Raw genomic sequence first — 23541 nt, forward strand, 5'->3', positions numbered from 1 at the left:
GCTGGTTGTTGGGCCGAGGCCACAGCCGCGAGCGGAGTGCAGGCCAGGCCGCGGGCTCTGCTGCAGTTATTTTTTGTTTTCTCAGAGAATAGAAAAAATTCCAAAAAGAAAAGTTTATGTATTTTACAAAGTAAAAGTTCCTGTAGAACCAAAAAAAAGTTCATGATTTTTTATTCGGTCATAGAAAAGTTTATTTAAAAAGTAAAAAAAAGTTCGTGAATTTTTTATTCATGTTTTTCCGCTGCAAATAAAAATAAGTGCTCTTTCATAACTGAATAGAACTAAAGTAAAAGATTAAATTGTTGCTTCTCTAATGCATTTTTGAACCAACCGGTTAAAATTGCTTAGAGAGTAAAAGAGCACAGAATTGTTTTTGAATAGAATATTGTAAAGTTTCCGCTGCAAAGTAAAAGTTTTATCCTCCAATTAAATTGGAACCAACGGGAAAATTTAATTGGAAGAACTGTTCTTAGCATTGTTTTTCCCCTGTGGGTGAAATAAGATGCAGGTGAAATAAGATGCAGATAGTTTCTGTTATGATAAAAGAAAGATATTTGTTTTAAAGTTAAAATATGGTATTGTTATTTTCTGACCAACGTTGATGATAACAGTACTATAATTCTATGAGTCTTATGTTCCAAGCTTAAATCTCTGATAATTTTTGTATCAAAGTGACCAATTTTTAGAGCATTTTATAAAGATTGAGAAATGTATATTAAAAGTTTTCCGCTGCAATAAAGTTGATGATGATGATTATTTCTTAGCAAAGTTGTTTAATAGAAATAATATCATCACATTGTTTATGAGTTATATGCATTATTTCCATTTCCGCCCAACGGTGATATGGAATTAAAGTAGAAGAACGAGTTTTATTCTAATTCTACCACAATGGTGATTTAGAGTATAAAAAGAAAGTTTTTAAAAAAGTTTAATATGCATATTTTTTAACCAGACCAACGTAGGGTTATTTTTTATGCTCATTATTGTTGATTATTGGCTAAGTTTTCTCAGACTAAAAGTTTTTCATGCTTTCATTCGTGAAAGCGAATGGCTGGGTACTTGTTACCCGAAAGATGACCAAGAAAGGTCATAACGTGAGGGAGTATGTTCTCTCTAAAGCATGGCTTCAAAAGAAAAGAATTCTTGGATATTAATCCAAGAAAAGAAAACAAATAGATCATTGGGAGTCTTGGTTGACGAATGTCTTTCATGTATTCTATATGAAGAAGATTTTTCAGTCAACACGATTTGAGATGAAACAAGCAACATGCGTGTTTAATTTGACCAACGTCGGATTAAGCATGTGTGTCAAAGAGCGTTCGGATTATTTCTGAATTTCATGATTGCATATGCAGTCAAAAGAGCCAATTCTGACATTTATGTTCCTTACAGGGAATTACCCGCATAGCGGGAAAAGAGGATCATGATAAAACCCGCATGGCGGGGAAAGTCTGGGAAAATACCTGCGTAACTGGGTAAAGTTGACATAGTATTATGTCAAAAATCCTATACGTCAGGAGAAATTTTGGCTAAGTCTTATCCTGTGTGACAGGAGAAAGATATGATGACTCATGTGCGTTTAATGTGTCCCACTCTGGGAGAAAAGTATGGAGTAGCTATTATGCTTTCCTAGTATCGACCGTACACCTTATGTGCAACGGTCATTAAGCACTCAATAAATCCAAAGAGAATAAAAGTTACAGACGAACCTAAAGATAAGAATGATATGCAAGTGTGCCTTGCAAAAGTACTAATGATAAAGAACTATTTTGAGTTTCTGAAATGGAATGAGGAATAAGGAAAAAGTACTCCCATACCGTTAACAGATAACTTCATTACATATAAAGTAATCAGATACATGAAGTAGATACTCAAAGTTTCCTGAATTCACAAGAGTTGTGAATGGTTTTTCGAAATTGTGGCAGAAAAGTTCTTGCCACATTTCGAGGGGGAGAAAGAAATATGAGATATCCAATAATGAAGAATGTGATCATCTGGGGGAGTACGACGATCATAATAATACCCCTAAAAAAAGAAATAGATGTATTCCTGGATCTTTTACAGTTCCGAAAGCAGACTAAGGAATACTAAGACAGTGTTTAAAGTGCCATAAAGAAGAAAATTTTAACAGAATAAACCCAAATAATAAAGTTTAAAGATACGCCATTCTTAGTGAAGATGGAGTAATCTGCGGGAGCATGGTATGAAGATACCTAAGACTCAAATAGATTGTATCTGGGGGAGCATGTTGTATGACCTATACAACACCCGTTGTTAGCTCTATAAAGGAGGAATGATTAAACAGGAGGTCCCTGTAAAACCTATTGCCTCTTGGAAGTGAAAGACTACAATTAATTTGCCTCTTGGCAATGACAGAGCAACAACAGCCCCATATGAAAGAAGTGCCAGTACCTGAGACACAGATGGTCTCAAGGAATGAGAAAATCAGATACTTCTGATTACTATAAAGTCTATGTTAGTGAAATTCAAATGGAGGTTGATCCCACCTCATTTAAAGCGCTCAATCGAGTTTTGAGAAGTGTCTGCTTATCTAAATGATAAGAGACTATGTGAGATGAAATGAAATTGGTGAATTCTGACGATGTTCGGGACTCATGAGTAATTTCCAATGGAGCCAAAACAGTAGGCTGTAAAGAGTCTACAAGGACAATGTGACTCCAAAGGAAATATGTAAAGGTGTAAAACACGACTAAAATCGAAAGGTTTTTTTGCGCATTTTACACTGAATAGATTACAATGAGTGTTGGTAGCACATCATGATCTGAGTTACATCAGATGAAAGATATTATGATCCGAGTTACATCAGATGAAAGTAAAGAACACAGGAGATACTGCCTGAAGAAGTCTTTTATGGACTAAAGCAATCAAATGTTGTTTTGGGTTAAAGAAAATGAGAGGACAATTGTGTTTGTATAAAGTTATAGAATGGGAATTTCATTTCCTATATCTTGTACATGCGGATAACATTCTGCTTGTTAGTAGTGATGTTAATTCGACTGCAGGAGGAAAAGAAGTTCTTGTCCTCAAAGTTTAAAAGAATGTCTCTCGTTATAAGGATCGAGATTCACCGAGAAAAGAATAAAAGGGGTATTAGGTGTGTCGCATGGGCATGCTAAGGAAAGTTTCTAAAGTATGCATGCGAGAAAACCTACGCCTGTTTTTATAGTAAAGGGTAATGATTTTGGAAACTTTAGTGTTCCAAAAGTCAATACGAAATAGACCAAATGAATATGGTACCATATGCTTGAGCTGTTGGAAGCTTAATGAATGCAAAAGTATAACATTACCGTGACACAGTTCACGTAGCCGGGTTGTTTTGGTAATGTCCAGTCCAGATATAGATAACTGGAATGGAGTCAAGGATATCGGCCTCATGCTGAAAGAAATAAGTGCTCTCAAAAGATTGTGAGTACAAAGACAGGACTCGTGAAATATACAGCGAAATCCACAATTGTCGCTGACTTTCACACTTGGAGTTTTTGTGTGGAAAAACTCTAAAGAATGAATCAATTATCATTAATATGATGTAAAGATAATGTACAACATGATATGAGGCTGAGGGACAGGCAAAAAGGTTAAAGAAACAAGTACCCGGAATTGATAATGGTTGACAACAGCGATAACCATTTTTAAGTTTTTCGCTCCTATGACAACGAGTCAAGTGTTGATGTCAAACACACTGACACAGAGTTATGCGTTGTAAAGGAGAAAATCCGGAATCATGTAGAAATGCTTGAAGCATAAAAGCAACAGACGAGTGTTTGCAGATCTGCTTATTAAAGGCTTGCCGCCCAGTGTGTTCGGAGAACACACAGTCGACATGGGTTTTATGGTATAGTCTAAGATTTCCGGACAATAAAAGGGCCCAAAGTTAAAGAATCTGTTTCAAAACAGAGGAGTGTGTTGTAGGTGTTGATTCTATCGGGAATGAACCGTGATGATGAGACATGCTCTACATGCAAATCTGTGATGAAACAGGTACTTTGAAAAGAGTTATTTCAAAGTATAAAGGTCAAAAGTAAAAGTTGAGATCAAGGAGGAGAATGTTAGGATAACTCCACCGTGTGGGCCCAACGGCCCACCGGGCCCTTAGATCCACGCCCTGATCGGGGGCGCTCAGCCCACTATGGGTGACGGGCCCCTGTCACCTGCACTATATAAAGAGGTGGGGGACGGCGGCTCGCAGAACGAGGTTCGTCGCAACGCCGTACACCCCACCTACATCCCTACCGATCTAGGGTTAGTGCAGTGCTGACGGAAAGCGCCGTCACCACTTCATCCACGATCTGCCATCATCACCGGGCACCGTCACAATGGCCGGCACCGGTGGCTCCTCAAGCCACAAGCAGAAGGTAAGAACTACCGGAATATCTAGCCTAACCGATCCAGAGGTCCTATCACCACTTCCTCGACTTCCCGACCTCCGAGGCGGCCGCCACCGCGGTCATCCGCGTGCACCACTCTCTCGGTGACGGGATGTCGTTGATCACGATGCTCCTGGCGTCCGCGCGTAGTGCCGCCGACCCGACATGCCTGCCGGCCATGCCGGAGCAGCCGGAGCGCACGGGCGCCATCTACGAGCCGCGGCGCCGGCAGCAGTCGTCCGGGAGCGCCCTGGCGGCGTTCGTCACATGGATTTGGCCGTATCTTGTGCTCGCATGGAACACCATGGTGGACGTTGCCTCCTTTGCTGCGACGATTGTGTTCCTCAGAGACCCGCCCACGCTCTTCAGACGTGCGGATGACCACGTCATGTCCAATCCCCGCAGGCGCTTTGTACACCGGAGCCTTAGCTTGGGCGATGTCAAATTGATCAAGAATGCCATGAACTGCGTAAGTATACCAGTAGTATTCTTACGTACGGCATACTGAGGGCCAGATGAAAATCGTGCATTTGCGAAATGTTCATTCAGTTTCCAATGTTCCGTACGTACACTCTGTCTGAATTAAGATTAATTTTGTCTCTATATTTTTTCCGGAGACTGTCAATGATGTACTTGTCGGGGCGACTTCTGCAGCTCTATCACGATATTACTTTCGCAAGTCTGGTAAGTGATGTACCTCTGGCAACGAGGGATGTATAGTCCGCAGGTGGATTTATTGTATTTCTATATACCGTGTAACATAAATCTTCAATTTATGTTAGGTTCCTCTAAGACAAACAAACTATGTTTGCGGTCTGTTCTCCCTGTCAATACAAGGCCAACCACTAGCCTACAAGTAAGTTTTCTAATTATATATAATTTTAAATACATTAATATTTAGGAGGTTTTAAATGCATAAATTATTAATTTGTACTCCCTCTATTCCGAATTACTTGTCGCTAATAGTGCTAGATATATCCATTTAAGCGACGAGTAATTCCGGACGCAGGGAATACATTTCTGCACCAAATGGTTACTCCTTTGTTATGTAATTAACGTTTCAGACATCAGAATAATCCCCAAAGTTCGAGTTTGGTTAAAAGATTACAAATCATGGTATTTATGAAAATATGTTCTCGACAAACTAATGATGTTATAGATGTTCACTTAAATCTTTTTTTGTAGGGGATATATGTTCACTTGACTAACCTAAATATTTTCTGTGCATATTACTCCCTCTGTTCACTATTATAATTCATTTTGGATATTTCAATAAGGACTGCATACGGATTGAAATGAGTGAACAAACACAGTAAACACATCTATATACATCCAATTTAAAAAAGTTAGAACATCTTATAATAGTGAATGGAGGAAGCACTAGTTAATATTAGAGTAGCTAGTTTGGTTCCACGCTTTTTGAAGCGTAAAACGTTTCCGCATGGAGGCCTTAAGTCAATGGATTACAATTTTGTAATATATCATTATTTTCATCTAATATTTCTGTACAACTATGCACAGACGTATGTTGATATGATAGAAGCTGGTAAGAGTAACGATGTGGCATGGGGAAATCAACTAGGCTACATCCTCCTTACATTTCATTTAGCGATGCACGATGATCCACTTGCATATGTTCGCAAGGGGAAGAAGACAACTGATAGGAAAAAGAGGTCACTTGAAGTTATCTTCACGCATAAGATGAATGAATTGTTTGTCAAAATGTTTGGCATGAAGGTATATTTTGCTGCATCTTTGTACTTATATATATGTTTTATTTTTTGAAATTAAATTACACAAAGTTAAGTACATCCTTGTTTAACAACCTGATTATGCTCTTACCTAGTTAGTGTCTATATTTTTCAACTTGACAAGCAGGCGGGCTCTTCTATCTTCCAACGTATGTTCGCCAATACAACTATTTTATTCTCAAATATGGTTGGACCAACTGAACAAATAGAGTTATGTGGCCACCCAATTGTGTTCATTGCGCCTAGTATCTACGGAGGCTCACAAGTAAGTCGTCAACGATCTTACATCGAAACCTTCAATCTTAAGCAACCTATGTACTTTTGTCAACCCAAATCATCTACCACAATCCACAATGCAAGGTGAGGTGTACTCTAACACTGCTCGCCAATGGAGTTTTTAGAATAATGAGGATAGGTATGAGTATTTGCGTAGCTACATTTCCTCTCCTTTTCAGTGTGAACTTGAATCCATGACCCAAAATGATTAGAAGCAGTGTTAGATATATCTCTCTATATAGTTGATCACTAGATGGTCCACAGTTAAAGGGATGACTTGACCTTGGATGCACATACACCTTATCAACCAAAGTTAGCTCAACTCCTTGTAACAATATAAGAAAACTTAATCGCATGCACTAAAAAAATTGAAGTAAACCTTTTCAAACCTTCTCGACACCTTATTTTTTACTTAATCACCTAGATTTATTTTGCAGGCTTTGGTTGTGCACTACCAGAGTTACAATAGCACTATTAAGGTAATTTTGGCAGTCGACAATGAAGTCATTCCAGATTATACTCAACTTTTGGATGACTTCACTGAGTCCTTCGGGTACATTAAGGATGCAGCCTCAGAGCTTTCCACACCCACCATCAACAGAGAGTAATCAACATACAACTTCATCGTGTGTGATGCTTTCTAAAACTGTGTAATGAGTATACTCCTATATATTATGTGTGTGCATCACAAGTCACAACATGGTAATTTAAAACCAAGAACTCAAACAGAATAAGATTACATGTCAAATGTATTCATTACATTGTTATTATTGGAGAATGATGTATCAGGAGGAATAATGTAAACTATAACTTTATGCTAGGATTGTGATAATCCGCTATACTCCTCTGATATTGCGCTTTTGTGTATATAAATTATGGATCCCAAGGGGTAGATTCATAATACATAAAGTACTTATTACCCCCCAAGGAATACCAAATGTACGGATTTTCGAACATGTAATGTGTAATGTTTTTCTCCAGGGGAATCTGACTATCATGAGTGGAACGAGTAGGGTGAGCTTTGGATGAATTGGTCTATTATAGGGGAATCTTATAAACTACCTGTTTTTTATATTTTTTTACTTCTCGGCGGATATTACACTACTCCTATGAAAAGCACCGCTTCCGTGAAACTAAAATAAACATAAAGTTGGACCACTTCTAAGTACCTTATTAACCAACCGTTCTCTCTTGTTAATTCCACGCTTAACCCACTCCCCCGTCCCAAACAATCACCGAGAAACTTCGGTTTGGCATTGCTCCACGGCTGGCTCCTGGTTGTTATGCTATTCGCAGGCATGCCTATGCACTCAATCACTTGCCTCAATCCCCTGTGCTCGACATTTCTCCTCCATCTCCGGTCATTCCAATGGTGAACCTCATAAGTTGTGGCTCTACACTTAGCTCCTTGGCCTAAGGGAATATCCCATCATCGGACACCTCACCCTACTAGCATCCTAAGGTGAAAGTTTCACCATCGCTCGTGTCCATGATAAATGCGAAGAGCGCATACTTTACCATCTTTTCGCTCGCCTCTGAATATTGGTTATTGAGGGGGCTTAATCCTCATCACCTTTGATTCCCATTCTTCAAAAGCAGTCATCCCCGACATAAATCTTCCACCTTGGTATATGAGTAGGTTGGCGACGTGGAGCTTCATAACCAAGGTGCTCGCGACCGGAGGTGAACGTGGCTCGATGGCCAGGGTCGACATGAGCAAGGGCATCCTGACATGTGAAATTCTCATGGTCGACAACGATGATGGTGATGTGCTTTGCTACATCCCGCTTCCGCAATCGGCAAGACGAAAGCACAAGACCTGGTTGTCAAACGTCCTAGGAGTGGGACATCATCGTCGTACAAGGCCATATTAAGTTTTTTGAGATGCAATTCACGTTCAAGTGTCGCGCCATCACTAGCACCCCTGACTTATCTATCAAATGTTGGAAAGCCACATCATGCGAGAAGGCGGATCCCTAGAAGAATTGGCGCAAGGCATGCAAACTAAAAAAAATTTAAGATGCCTTATTACCTTTGAACCAGTTTCGGATGTAGATAATGTCTTCTTCCCTTAGACCCTAGGATTTATCGATTCCCGGAAGTGAATTAAACTTGGCAAGGACATGTCTGCAAGTCTTTGTTATCTCAAATCATTCTAGTTTACTGGTCCAACAATTATCGAAGAGGTTGTAACAACATAAAATAGGCCAGAGCTAAGGTTTCACGATGGTGAACATGGATCCTGTTGCCGTGGCGGCCGACCTGGACCGGGCCATGGAGGACTACATGGCCTCGCTGTCCGCGCTCCCATGGACCGCTCCCGGCCGCTCTGGGAGTTCCACTTGCTCGACTTCCCGACCGCCGAGGCCACCTCCAGCGCCGTGATCCGCGTGCACCACTCCTCGGCGACGGGACGACGCTCATTGCGCTCCTCCTGGCGTCCGCACGCAGCACCGGCCGACCCGACACGCCTGCCCGCCATGCCGAAGAAGCCATCTACGTTCCGCGGCCACGGTCCAAGGGTGTCCTAGCGTTCCTCGCGTGGGTCTGGTCGTATCTTGTGCTCGCGTGAAACACCGTGGTGGACGTACGTCACCCTCTTCGTCGCGACCATTCCGTTCTTGAGAGACCCGCACACGCCATTCAAGTACGTGGATCACGGCGCCATGTCCAGCTCCAGCCGGCGCTTCGTGCACCGGAGCCTTTGTTTGGAGGACGTCAAGTTCATCAAGAATGACATGAACTGCGCAAGTATATCTAGCTAGCTGTTCGATCATGCCACTCTTCTAAAATCCTCATCTATGATGTGATTTTCCGTGTATTGATCTGCATCCTTGGGGCCAGGTAAAAATGGCCTTTTTTTAAAGAAAAGGACGTACTCCCAGCCTCTGGATCTGGGCGATGCATGCAACCATTTTATTAATTATTCATAAATCCCTTACAAGGTAATACAACAGTAAGCCTGAAGCCATCATCTTGGCAACACCTGTCGCTATTCCTACCCCGTGATGAAGGGGTGCTGAATGTTCGAGCCTACTATCAAACAGACATCACACCAACACCTAACATCGAATGCGGAACGCCTCATCCAAGCCACAATACTTGGACTGTGTTACACACCAGTCCGGCACACTTTCATTGGGCACCACATGCGCACGCTGTAAGGGCCGTCACTTCCTTACAATCGATCCATCCTCAGATCAGACATTGACGCATTGACCTTGCCAGGCCTCTCTGCCATTGACGCCACCATGACCCCAGGTAGCGTCATCCTCCTATGCGAGTCCATCGCCACCCATCGGACGCCGAGTCTTCATTGCGCCATGCCGCCGAGATCCGCCGCCATCGATGTGTAGGATGAAGCACCGCTCCACCACCTATCGACACGGAATCACCAAGCCGTCCACATGTCCGTCCAATCAATGAATGTCTCCAAAGATGATGCCCCCACGGGGGTGACGACAAAGGCGTGGCCATCATCCGATCCAGGGGGCTCATCAACACCTCCAACGAGGGCTACGACGCCCACGGGCATCGGCGTCAATGGTAGCCTCCTCCAGATCTGAGGTTTCCCCCGAAAACAATGGAGCAAGGGATGCCCCCACCATCGCCTCCAATGAGGAAAACGATACCCACGGGTGCCGCCGACGATGGTGGCATCCTCACCCACTTCAGCAGCTAGGCCACCATCTCCTCCTCCAGTTGATCCGCCACCGGGAAGCCACCGCGAGGCAACACCCACCGACTAGATCCCTTTGGACTGACGGTGAAGACAACCAAAGGTAGAGGAGGTCACATCGCTGCGTGACCGGCGCCATGGCCACACACATGTCGTCCCGACGCACCCGCTCAAGATTCACCATCATAGCCAAGCCTCCAAGCCGCGACGGAGGGACGCCCCGCCATCATCCCCCCGCACGGGCTTTGCCCAGCCGGGATCCGGCGACTATAGGAGCGGAGGCAGGGGGAGGGGAGGGGAGGTGGCGGTAGGCGGAGGAGATCAGGAGGGATCTGGAGGGGAGGGGAGGCGCATAAAATGGGAGAGATTTTCACTTCCCAGCCTCTACACCAACTAGGGATGCATACAACCATTTCAGTATGAGTACCAAGACAAATATGGTCCTCAGAATTTTTTTAAATGAGTATCAAAATATGTGTTGATGAGTGGTTTCACCATGCACCAAGGTTGATCCTCAACAAACAGGGCAAACCGCCTGTGCGTCACCTGTCAATTCTAGAAATTGAACCCAGGTCGTTAGGCTGCACAACTGCATACCCAACCACTGAGCCAAGGTAAAATGGTCATACTATATAAGTTAACCCTTCTAGGTAATACGTGCAGCCCACGTGAAGAGTCATTATGTATATATGTATTTATCTTTTGTTTCCGGAGACCATCAACGATGCGCTAGTCGGAGCGACTTCTGCTGCTCTATCAAGATATTAGTTTGGCAAATCTGGTAAGTGTTGTTTGGAAACAAAACAAAGGTGTATTATATGTCATAGTTTCTCCTGTTGGGCGATCTCTTGTATATATACTTACGTATGAACTATACACATTTGTGAACTTACCTGCAATTTATCATAGGTGCCAATGACACCAGCAAAATATGTCTGCGGTCTATCCTCCTTGTTGATACAAGACCAACCCCTAGCCTACAAGTAAGTTTTTATTCGAAAATATGTAAAAAAAATTGAAGTGCATGCCATTAGATTTTCAGTTTTTTTATATATCTGTTATTGCCGTAATATATATCATTACTTTTCATACAAATATACATGTTTATTATAATAATAGAAATCATTATATGTATGAAAAATATGTTTCCCGACAACTAATGATATATATACATATATTATTATTATTATTATTATTATTATTATTATTATTATTATTAATATGTTCGCCCGGACCAACCTATATAATTTCAATGTATATTACTAGTCAATATTGGAGTGTTCAGTTTGATTATGCATTTGTTGGGACGTAATTTATTTCCGAATGGAGGTTTTAGATCATTTCATTACCAATTTGTAGCATGTCATTATTTTGGTCTAATGTTTTCTTATAACTGTACAAACATATGTTGAAATGATAGACTCTGGTGAGAGTAAGGATGCGGACTAGGGAAATCAACTAGGCAACACCCTCCTTCCTTTTCATTTGGCGATGCATGATAACGCACTTGCATATGTTCGCAAGGCAAAGAAGACCGTGGATAGGAAAACGAGCTCACTTGAAGTTATCTTCACGTGTAAGATGGGTGAATCATTTCTCAAAATGTTTGGTCTGAAGGTATATTCGCTGCCACTTTGTACTAGTTTATTTTGTTCTCTTTCTACAATTAACTCTGACATAATTAAGCAGCACCTTGTTTAACAAACTAACACTGATAGTCAAAGCTGGCTGGATTTTTTATCTTTGGTCGTATGTTTGCCAATACAACTCTTGCGTTCTCAAACCTGGTTGGACCAACTGAACAAATAGAGTTCTATGGGCACCCCGTTGTCGTCATTGCACCTAGTGTTTATGGAGCTTCACAAGTAAGTCACTCATGATCTTGCAGCAAAACCTTCAACCTTAATCAACCTTTCTACTTTTTTATCAACCTAAGCATCTATCAGATAAAATGCGTGAATACTAGTCCTCATGCATCGCTTTCGATCACAAAACAACTCTAATTCTTTCTGAATTATCAAAACAACTCTGCTAAGTTATGTACTCTAGGTTATTGGAGCAAAAAGGCAAGAATATGACCCCAAAACATCAACTACCCGCATGTGCATGCTTAATTTATCACTTCGTGATATAATGCCTCCAAAATGATGGATGCACCTAGGAGTAACTACAATATATGTAATTGTAAGGAACAAATTCGAGTTAAGGAGTACTCAAACAAGGAGAGTTGTAATCTGATGCCTCTCATCAATAGAGTTTATAGAATAATGGTGGTAGGTAAGAGTATTTTCATAGATGCATTTCATCTTCCTTTTTTCTGCTATGTGTGAACTTGAACCCAAGACCAACAAAAGGTAGAGGCATTTTAAGTTACATCTATCTTGATATTCCGTCAGTATGACTACCTAATTAAGGACATGGCTCGACCTTCGATGGGAATACACGAGCACACCCTACCAACAAGCTAACCTCAGTTCTTTGTAACACTAGACATAAAACTTCATTACACGAGCACATCCTACTGACCAAGCTAAGCTCAATTCTTTGTAACTACACACATTAAACGTCATCATGAAAAATAAAATGAATAGAAGTAAACCTATAAAATTATAATCATTTTGTCACCCAATTTTGTATCTAATCAGAAAGATTTGTTTTGCAGGCTTTGCTTGTGCAATGTCAGAGTTACAATAGCACTATTACGCTTAGTTTGACGGTCGACGAGGAAATAATTCCAGATTATATTCAACTTATGGATGACTTTGTTGAGTCTTTCGGCCACATTAGGGATGGAGGTTCAAGACTTTCAACATCCATCAAGGAAGAATAACCAACATGCAGTTCTATCAGTGTGCTTCCTAAAATTGTACAAGAACAAGAACAAAAATATGCTCCTATATATTTGTTGTGTGTATTACGAATTGCAACATAGTAAGTAAAAACAAGAACATGTACCAAAAAAGGCTACAAGTCAAATGTATTAAGTACAGTAATATATAGGACAATGATGCACCAACAGGGATAATATTATACTCATCTTACATCTTGCTTTTATTTTTTTAACTTTGGATTTAATGCCAGAATGGATTTGACCAAACCCCGATCTATGATCACAACTAAAACAGCATACTTCCTCGGTCTCATAATATAAAACGATATTACATACAATATACTCACACATTTTATTTTATTTTTGCGGTAAATACACTCACATATTAGATGTAATAACATCTTATATTATGGGACGAAGGGAGTAAAAATTTTGCGTAAAAAAACTATATATTTTTGGGAAAAATATAGATTTTTTAAGAGATAGTAACAATATAGATATGAGGAGCAGAAAAGTTGATTATTTTTAAAAAAAGAAAGAGAAAGTTGATGCGATCAACACTTTAAACTTTCTTGGGCCACAAGCCTTGTTCGGAGTTTCAGGGACCATCGCAGAAACGAGGCCTATTTTATTCCCCTCTCGTTCTTAAAAAAAAATTCCGCTCTCAATCTCGAACGCGATGACTAGCCGGTCGCCGCCGCCTATGTAAAAGGAAGACAGTCGAATCGATCTCTCGTCGCTCATCATCAACGAGGACGACGACTTCGAGAACACCACGGAGGAGGAGGATGACGATGATGATGCCTCCAAGGACGAGGAAGACGACGCCGACGACCCCGGCCGACCTATCCACCTCGACGATCTGAGCTTGCCTCCCGAGTCGATCCTCCTCGACGTTCGGGGCTACGTCGACATTCGCACCGACGCCACGACCACCTGCGTGTGCCGATCTACGGGCTGTGGCGCCTTCTGGGTGACCTTCTGGGTGGCCTCACTAGTAGAAAATATGCCTTTAGTCCCGGTTCGCAAAGGCCATTAATCCCGACTGTGCAACCGGGACTAAATATGCGCGACTAAAGGCTCCCCCTTTAGTCGCGCCTCTTACGAACCGCGACTAAAGGCCCGTCCACGTGGGCGCCAGGAGTCCGTCGGGGCGGAGGACCTTTAGTCCAGGTTCTCGTGGCTAACCGGGACTAAAGGCCTCCTCCGCAGGTTTAGGGTTTTAGCCCCCCTAAACCTGGTTTCTATTTAATTTATAGTGTTTTATTTCTTTTATATTTTATTTTGTGTTTTATTTTAATTTTGATGAAGTTTCAGTACACATATTCTATGCTACTATATACATGCATATGAAATTTCAAACAAGAAGAATTCAAGAGGAATATATAATATATATTCAATCTCGGGTGACCATATACAACTTAGAACAAGTTTCCATACACAATTAGGATGGATGACCATATACAACTTCGAACAAGTTTCAATCTCGGGTATGCATATAAATTTCTTCGTCCTCGGTATAGTGTTCTCCTTTAGGATTGATGACTTCCCTCATGAAAAATCCTGCTAATTCATCTTGAATTGGTCGGAAGCGAGCTTCTGGACTAAGCCTCCTCCGCAAGTTATCCGTCGCCTTCCGCACGCTATCCGATGCCTTCCGCTCAGAGGTGTGTCTCCGGATGTTCTCACAAACATAGTATCCACATAGATTGGTCCCCGAAGGCTGCTTATCCACATTAACTAACCTTCTAAAATCTAGCTCATGTTTGAATTCACCGACAATTTCTTCTGAGAACCGTCTCCAAACCCTACAGGGCAAAGAAAATTAAATGAACAAGGGAGTTATTAGTTACTTGATATTAGGAAATGAACGAAAGAGACCGATCGATATAGAGCTCAAATGATTGAAAATAATTACTTTTGCAGCATTTTTCTCATGTCGGCCCAACGCTTTGGATCCGAATCCATAGAGTCCATGATTAGAACTCTGGAGGTGTGAAGTTCAATATTTAGCAGAATTCAGTGGAACCTGCAGACACGTTACATGCACAGTCATGCATAACTCATCGATTAGACATACCATGCATGGAGTAAACAAAAGAGAATGGGCACAAGAGAGAAACACTCACCCAAAATGGTAAGGAAATAGAATATGACTTTTGAGTTGATGCTTTCTAAGAAACTTGTACAAGTCTTTCTCCATGTCTTCGGGGTGATTTTGTAACAGATGTCCATTAACGATATGTGGGTCAATGAACCCAACATCATGGATGTTTCTTATTTTGCATTCCCAAATCTTCAATCTGCATAATAGCGTACGCAACAATATAGTTAGGACAATATATATATATATAGTGCAGGCAATGAAGAACGAGATGAGGTAGAAATAAATCACTTACAGAACGTAGCAACTCAGGATAGATTTGTCGAGCTCGCGCAGATTGAACAGCTGGAACAATTCACTCATATGAACTTGTACAGAGTACCGTTTGGTGTGATGCTCCTCTGTAACATCCGCATAAACATATTCTTTGTCGGCCCATGTTATGAATTGCTTGTACCAACGTAGCAGATTTCGCATTTGTGGTGGTAGACTCTTTTCCCGTGCAGGCTCGACGAGAGGCCCATTCCGCACATATTGTAATGCTATCTCACATACTGGCGCATCCTCAAGGCCTAAGAAGGCACGAAGAGTCAAACCCATCTCGGACGCTTGTTTCATGGCACTCGCTACAGTCAATCCAAGTGCTGTCGCAGCTGCTATGATGGGGTCCTCTTCCGGACCGGCTTTCACTATGAGCGGGGGGATCGATTGTTTATTCTGCATCCCGAGCTGGTCAACTTGTTTCCCGCTTTTTTTACTTTCTTCTTTCTCCTCCTTCAATATTTTTGCTTGCCTACGAAGTTCATGTTCATAGTTGTCAGGCATATTCAGTTCGGCTTGGGACGGTGTCGTCAAAAAATCCTTAGCCCACTTCTTTTGCTTCTCAGTGAATACTTGCTTGGGCTCAGGCTCTTTTATCGCCTTCGTATCCGCCTTCCATTTCTCATAATGAGCAGACGCGGCCAATTTGGTTTCAACTTCACTAAGTTCCCAAGGCCTTGGGAGGAGAGGCTTCAGTGATGGCTCCGGTACCCTTGTGGTCCTAGGTACATAAGGGTCCGGGTTAATAGTCCAGGAGCGGGTTTCCTTGCTGTCCGCCTGCTTCTGCTTCTTCGCCAGAGGTGGATTGGGGGGCGTCGTACCCGCCGGAGGAGGATTGGGGGGCGTCGTACCCGCCGGAGGAGGATTGGGGGGCGGCGGCTGCTTACCCGCCGGAGGTTGTGGATCGGGGGATGGCGTCGAATGGCATGAAGGAGGTGTAGGTGAACCACCACGACCACCACCACCGCCACCACCACCACCACCACCACCATCGGAGGGGGGTGGACTTGTTAGCCTTGGCGCCTCGCCTGGAAACACTATGTACTTCTTTTTCCATAGAATGATCTGGCGCTTGACATCTCCAAGTCTTCTCTCCCCTTCGGGTGTAGTTTTGTCAATCTCCAGGTCCTCAAACTCTTGGACTATGTCTTCCACCATGACACGAGCATAGCCATATGCAATGGGGTTGTTGTGGTGGAGTGCTCCAGGTGTACAGGGTAAAGCACTGCCGGTAGCTACCTTCGTGGAAACGTTCCCCACGGGATAATGCAGATCACATTCTTTCATCTCCTTTACATCATCCACGGGGTAGTGAGGCTCCGGTGCACGAATCTCGATCATCGGTGCATTAGCACCAGGCGGGGCATCCGTGAAAGCCACGCTGCTTCTCCGTTGCTGGCTTCCGCGATCCGCTTCATGATCTTCATGCGGCCCTGCAGCCGATTTTTCTTTTACTAGTTCATGCACGGTCTACTTCAACTCATGGCTTGGTCCAACAATTATAGCTTTGCATGAAACCGTGCCGAAGCAGGTGCATGTGAACGTCTCTTGAGGAGGAGTAACCCTTCTGATTCTTACAGACAGCACATGGACAGATAATAAAACCTCGCTGCTTGTTCGCATTTGCCACTACGAGGAAATCTTTCAAACCCGTAGTGAACTCGCCGGAGAGTCGGGGACCGTACATCCATTGCCGATTCATCTGCATTATTATTATATAAAGTATATAATTAACCATCATGCATTTGTTAAACTAACTAGCTAGAAATAATACAAATTAAACAATGAACTACACACATGCATATTTTATCAATGACACATGAAAGGTTCAAGTTGCTAACCGCGATCGCGGAGGAAAAATAAATGAGAAAGCTCAAGTGTGGCTCGGACACTTCATATCATGTTTGTTTCATGCTCTCGGGCATTTCATCAAACACCTTGTGTGCATAGGAGGAACCAAAAGCAAACCCACCACCCCCCTTCTGAATTGTGGCTAAGTGAAGTGAGCTGAGTCCTATATATAGGGATGGGCCTTTAGTCCCGGTTGGCCTGGCCAACCGCAACTAAAGGCCTTCGGGCCAGCCTGAGGACCTTTAGTCCCGGTTGGCCAGGCCAGCCTGAGGACCTTTAGTCCCGGTTGGCCAGGCCAACCGGGACTAAAGCCCCTCCCGTCCGCCAGCTGTCGACCGAGCGCGCTGGGCCCAGATAGTTGGTCGCGGGTCTCCTCCCGAACCGCGACTAAAGACCCTTTTGATCGCGGTTCGATTATTTTAGGGACTAATGGGGCGTATGGAAGCCTCTTTTTCTACTAGTGCCTGCCCGCCGCGCGTCTCCTGCTTCACCGTCCACTGCGACGGCTTGAGGCCTAACGATCTCCGACAGCCCCCCATGGTCATCGCTACCGAGGACGACATGGTCCTCCTTCGCATCAGGCGTGGAGTCCACAATGAGCAGCCTGTACACGCTTCGGCCGACAGTTATAGCGAGTACTTGGTCTACCAGGCCAGCGGCGCCACGTCGACGCTTCGCCTGCTCCCCGACCTCCGTTATTACCTCGCGGTGGCTGGCATACCTCACCAGCACCACCGACTTGGTTACCAAATGTTGGAAAGCCACACCATGGGAGAAGGCGGATCCCTTGCAGCATTGGCGCAAGGACTGCGGGCTCGACATATTCAATGTGCCAGTGGAGATGAGCCACACCGAGTTGCCCTCTCATCTCCATGACATGGGGAAGCTCCGTGGAAGCCAACCTGCTCTGAGCTTGCACGAAGAAGATGTCGTTTACGTCATGGCCAAGGCTAAGCAGAGGGGCCGCAGGGCGTGGATCCTGGCCATCGACGTTTGGAACAAGACACTGCGAGAAGTGGCCACGTTTGACGCAGGGAGGACTCAGCCAGGCAATTTGACATATCTTCAGAGTGGGATATCCCATTGTATGAAGATTGAGTCCTCCGCCGGAATATTGTTACTACTTTTCCTACTAAGCTATGGGATGGTTAATTTACATCCCACGGTAATTGATCCGTCACTCATATGAGCCTCAAAAGAAGAGGGTGGAAACACTACCAATAATCCACCAAGTCAAATCATCTAAACTCATGTTTGCATAATTGTGCAACATCTTCATTGGGTCAGCAGCTGCTCCGTGACGATCAATGTTGCTCTTGTTTATGTCTCTTGTTGTATTTCCCTCGGCCTTGTCATAATTTTGGTCTTGTATAGCTTTGCTCTCTTTGGATATGTGATTTGTGTTTGTGTGTGTTAGTGTTGGATGTGTGCATACTAATGGTGCTAAGAACAGATGTGTGCTCATTGTGTTTGCATCCTCTTATGCTTCATTATGACTTATTAAAAGAATGCTATTAATCAAATAAAATGTTCAGAAACCTCACCAAAATAAGAGAAAGAAGAAATTCTCCTTGACAACAACACACACAAGGCTTTGTACAGGAGACCAATATGATAGCATTAAGAATGCGGTGTAAATATATTCACGTGTTTGTGCTATACATCTGTAACAATTCTCAATGAAAAAAAAATGATTTGAAAAAAGAATGAGGTAAAAATATTTTGTTAGCGTAATTTAAGAAAACTTGATAGCACTAAGAAAATTTATGAAACTTTAAAAAAGTTCACGTGTTTTAAAACGATGCACGTGACTTTTTAGAAAAAAAGTTTATAGGATGTCAATAAAAACGTGTAGTAAAAAAAATTCATACCATACAAAACAATGTATGCTAAATTTTAGATAATAATCATGCGTCCAAAAATATGTTAATGACATTTAGAAAAACTTTAACAATTTGAAAAAATGTATGTTGCATTTAAAAAATAGGTTGATAAAAAATAAGAATATTTATACAATGTAAACAAATGTTCGGGTAGTTTGAAAAATGTTTCATAACATTTGACAAAAAGTGTATTTGAAAAATTATTAATACATATCCAATTAATGTTTCATACATGTATTTGAAAATTTAAACATGTATTTCAAAAGATTCAAATACTTGTAAAGAAAAAATGTTACATATGTATAAAAATGTACAATGTGTATTAAAAGTAGTTATGTATTGTAAAGGAAGATGAAAACTAAAGGAAAAATTATAAGGAACAAGCAAAGAAAAATGAACAAAATAAAAATGAAAAGAATAGTTGAAAACACCAAGAAACCCGATGAAAACAATGAAAACCGATAAGAAAAAACTAATATGAAAACACATAGAAAATAAATGCCATGGAAGCTTCTAAAACCATTCTGGACCAATCATACGACGATGTAAACGAATCGGATCGGATAATACTTTCCCAAATCTTTTATCATATTTTTTTGTCGGATCCAGTGCGGAGCCGATAATGACCAGTTCTTGATTTTACCGGACTACGAATTCAGAGCGAAACCGGAGCAGAGTCGAACCGAAAACGAACAAAAAGTATTAGGTTATATGTGCACTGACCTGATATTTTTTATACTACGCAAACAATATGAACATGAATTTGTTTTAGCATGTGTATATCGAGAGTAGAGAAATATCATGCATCACAAATTGTTCGCAGATTGTATATATTCATGTATTGATGTATGTGCCAACATGCATGTGCTTATAGCTTGTACGCTTGCCCGCATGCAACAAAAACTAAAACTCATCCTGGTCGTACACTAACGTGCGATGGTTTCTATTTGGCACTTCAGCCGCCTGTTATAGGTCATTTTGATGGGTGCCTGAAGCGTTGCGAGCTAGGCCGGGTCATTTTTATGGTTTTCTTTTATCTGTTTAAAGTGCAAAAAATGGTGCGACCGTGATGGAACGAGACCTGTATGTTCACAGAGAACACTTGTGCATAGTAACTGCTTTTGTTCTTTCTCTAGTTCACATTTATTTTCCTTCTTTCTTTTTTTCGATTTTTTTCTTAAATGTGTGATTATTAGTTGATGAACTTTTTCTCACAAATCGACGATTTTTTTTCAAAAATCATTAATTTTTCAAAAAATCCATGAACTTTTTCCCAAATAGCTGAACTTTTTAAACATTTGAATGAACTTTTTCAAATTTTGTTAATTTTTTTAAAAATCAATGAACTTTTTCCAGATTTGACGAACCTTTTGAAAAATCGACATTTTTTAAATAGATTAATTTTTTGCAGTTTTGATGATCTTTTTCCAACTGATGAACCTTTTTTTATCAAAATCAATTAACTCTTTTTCAAATTTCTGAACTGCTTTTCAAAATATTTCAAAACTTTCATGATCTTTTTTCAATACTTCATGCACTTCTTAAAAATTTCATCAAAATTTCGAAATTCCATGATCTTTTTCAAATTCATGAACTTTTTCTTAAATCAGTGAACTTTTTTTTTATTTTCATGAACTTTTCTGAGTACGTGGACCTTTTAATTTTGAAACAAATTCGTGAACTTTTCTTTTATTGTTCATGAGCTTTTTTTTACCTGTGAACTTCCAAATTTAGGAACAACGCAGCTATAATTGGTCTCAAGTATTTTGTGGTACTATGGATCACTATTACCAGGTAGCTCTGGTGGTTAGACATGCGAGCGTAGGAATTCAACGACGTGAGTTTGAATCCTGGTCGCAGCAAAAGTGTTTAGGGGGTTTTTCGCTCACGCTGCACGTTCGTGGGCCGGCCCACCAGGGTGTTGCAGTGAGCACCAGATGGGTTCGGCGGTGCTCAAAGCGCGGAATTGGAAGTCCCCTAAGATGTTGCTAGGGTTATGATTTTTATTCTATTTGTGTGTGGTGATTGTAATTAGTGGTCTAATTGGGTATTTTGAGCTTGTCCAATGGGCTAAATTAATCGAATAATCCTATTTGATAACCTAAGCTAACCCGTGAAAATATGGCATAATCCACATCAGCAGAATATTATCGATGTATCCGCCTCCATATTTGGTGGATTTGTGCAAGTATATAAATATCTTTAAAAAGGATACGGATATAGATTCAGAATCGTATATCCCAATACAGGCGGAAAATATGGACCTCCTCCCTCGCACCTTAAGAAGGTGCCAAGGAGGGGAACGAACGCTCACGTGCACCCACTCCTAGGCCGGTCCACATGAGGAGGCAGCATTTGATCGGGACGCTTGGTTCGTAAAAAAAGAGATCGGAACGCCCGGTTTTCCTTGTTCACTGGTCGCGCAGTTGATCGACAATGGCTAACCGTTCCATCATTGACCAGTTGATCGATTGAGGGTTGACCTTTTGAGAAAAAAAGTTTTATCAAGAATACAAAAGAATGTTCACAAATTTGAAAGGATCATGGTTTCAAAAAAAGTTCATGAACTCGAAAAAAATCCACGAGTGCAAAAAAGCTCGTGGTATCCAAAAAGTTTGTGCTTTTAAAAAAAGTTTGCGTACCTAAAAAAGTTAATGGGTCCAAAAAAAGTTCACGAGATTGAAAGAAAGTTTGTGAATTTAAAAAAGTTCATGAGTTCACAAAAAAGTTTGGGAATACCAAGAATAAATCATGCATTTCAAGAAAAATCACAAATTTTGAGAAAATTCACTTGTTTCACGGACCTGAAAAAGAGAGAACAAACTCCAAAAAGTTCACTATTTCAAAAAAGAAGATGAATTTAAAAAAAAGGCATTTGAAAAAAGTTAATTTTTTAAAAGGGCTCACTTGTTTCATGGACATGATAAAAGATTTATGATTTTTAGCAACAATTCAAAATATTGGAAGAAGTGTTCTCGGATTTGAAAAAGGTTAACGTATTTTTGGAAAAAAAAAATCACAAAACTATAAAAGGTTCACGATTTTTAGGAAAAAATTTCACAAATAATAAGTTTCCGACTTTGAGGAAAAGTTCAGAAAAAAAGTTTCCTTTTGCTTTTAAAAAAGTTTTCAAAATTGAAAAAAGTTCCCACACATTAAAAAGGGAAATGAAAAGAAAAGAAAACACATAATATACACCATCTAGAAAACCAAAAAAGGAAAACTGGCTGGATGCTTGTAGAAGGTTTCCAAAACAGGCCACAAGCTTCTAGAAGCTTCCCAAAACTGGCCAAAAGATTCTATAAGCTTCACAAAACCGTCCGGTTCTCTTCCAAATAAACAAACAGTATAGCCCGAGCGATTTTATGTACGAAACTGTGTCTCCAAAAATGTGTGGTTGAGAAAAAAACAAAATGGAACGAGCCCAAGTGGGAGGTGATGAAGCTATGTACCTAGGGTAGGGTCATAGGCCTGTCCAAGATACCCTCCCCAAGGACATCACCCTAAAACCAGAAGCATTCGAAGAAGAATCATCATCCACTCGACCATGGAGCGTTCCACTCGGAAGACTCGAAGTCACTCGACCATGGAGACTGTCACTCGACCGCCAGAAGATCTAAAGCCACTCCGTACTGCAACGGTCGGACATTACGCCGTAGCTTTAATGGTCATTATGTCTCTTTATTGCTCGCGTTACCAGTAACGCCCCCCTCTTGATGTACCTTAAATCCCTTGTAACGTGGGCTGGCTAGGATCCCGACGCACTCTATATAAGCCACCCCCCTTCACATGCACAAGGGTTCACACCCCCTGTAACACACACGCATATAATCCAGTCGACCGCCTCCGGGCACCGAGACGTAGGGCTGTTACTTCTTCCAAGAAGGGCCTGAACTCGTAAAACTCGTGCGTACAACTTCTCCATAGCTAGGATCTTGCCTCTACATACCTACCCCCATTCTACTGTCAGACTTAGAACCACGACAGTTGGCGCCCACCTTGGGGTAGGTGTCTTAGCGACTTGTTGGAGAAGTTGCAATTTTTCCGATCCCCATCATCATGGTTTCAGACGGAGGATTGGCCGAGGGCCGCGAGATCCGTCTCAGCGCGCTCGTGTTCGTCGCCGACGACTCCGCTTGGCTCCAAGAGGCTCCACTTGACGTCGAGGCGCTCCCCGTCCGCGGGCAACGCACTTTCGCGCGTGCGTCCGCGGCGTCCTCCTGCGGCAGCCGTCGACCCACTATCGGTCGGCTCCTGTGGCGTCTTCACTCCCTGCTGCCCGCCGGCGCAAGCGTTCCGGTCGGTCGAGGCTCCAGCGGTGGGTGAGGCACGCGGTGGCTCGCCAGTCGGCCACCCCCAAGTCGCAGCAATCGAGCCCGACGAAACTCTCTACGGCATGTTCGACTGGCTCCGTTGAGACTGCATCCGAGTGCGACAGCAGTGACCCCGCGGCGGAAGTCC

General features: G+C 42.1%; 1 protein-coding gene and 1 pseudogene across 1 annotated transcript in view; both read left to right on the top strand.

Moving 5' to 3' along the window:
* The window catches only part of LOC123125248 (wax ester synthase/diacylglycerol acyltransferase 11-like), a 9232-nt gene extending 2212 nt beyond the window's left edge, over positions 1-7020 (top strand). Inside the window, exons 3-8 of the mRNA XM_044545769.1 lie at positions 4413-4854; positions 5003-5069; positions 5168-5241; positions 5907-6122; positions 6264-6401; positions 6850-7020. Coding sequence (XP_044401704.1) covers positions 4413-4854; positions 5003-5069; positions 5168-5241; positions 5907-6122; positions 6264-6401; positions 6850-7020 — 1108 coding nt within the window. The remainder of the gene's footprint in view (positions 1-4412; positions 4855-5002; positions 5070-5167; positions 5242-5906; positions 6123-6263; positions 6402-6849) is intronic.
* Positions 7021-8638: 1618 nt separating this feature from the next.
* On the top strand, positions 8639-12921 carry LOC123120787 (wax ester synthase/diacylglycerol acyltransferase 4-like; annotated as a pseudogene).
* Positions 12922-23541: the final 10620 nt, after the last annotated feature.

The sequence above is a fragment of the Triticum aestivum genome, chromosome 5D (assembly GCF_018294505.1).
Source record: "Triticum aestivum cultivar Chinese Spring chromosome 5D, IWGSC CS RefSeq v2.1, whole genome shotgun sequence".
NCBI classification, from domain to species: domain Eukaryota; kingdom Viridiplantae; phylum Streptophyta; class Magnoliopsida; order Poales; family Poaceae; genus Triticum; species Triticum aestivum.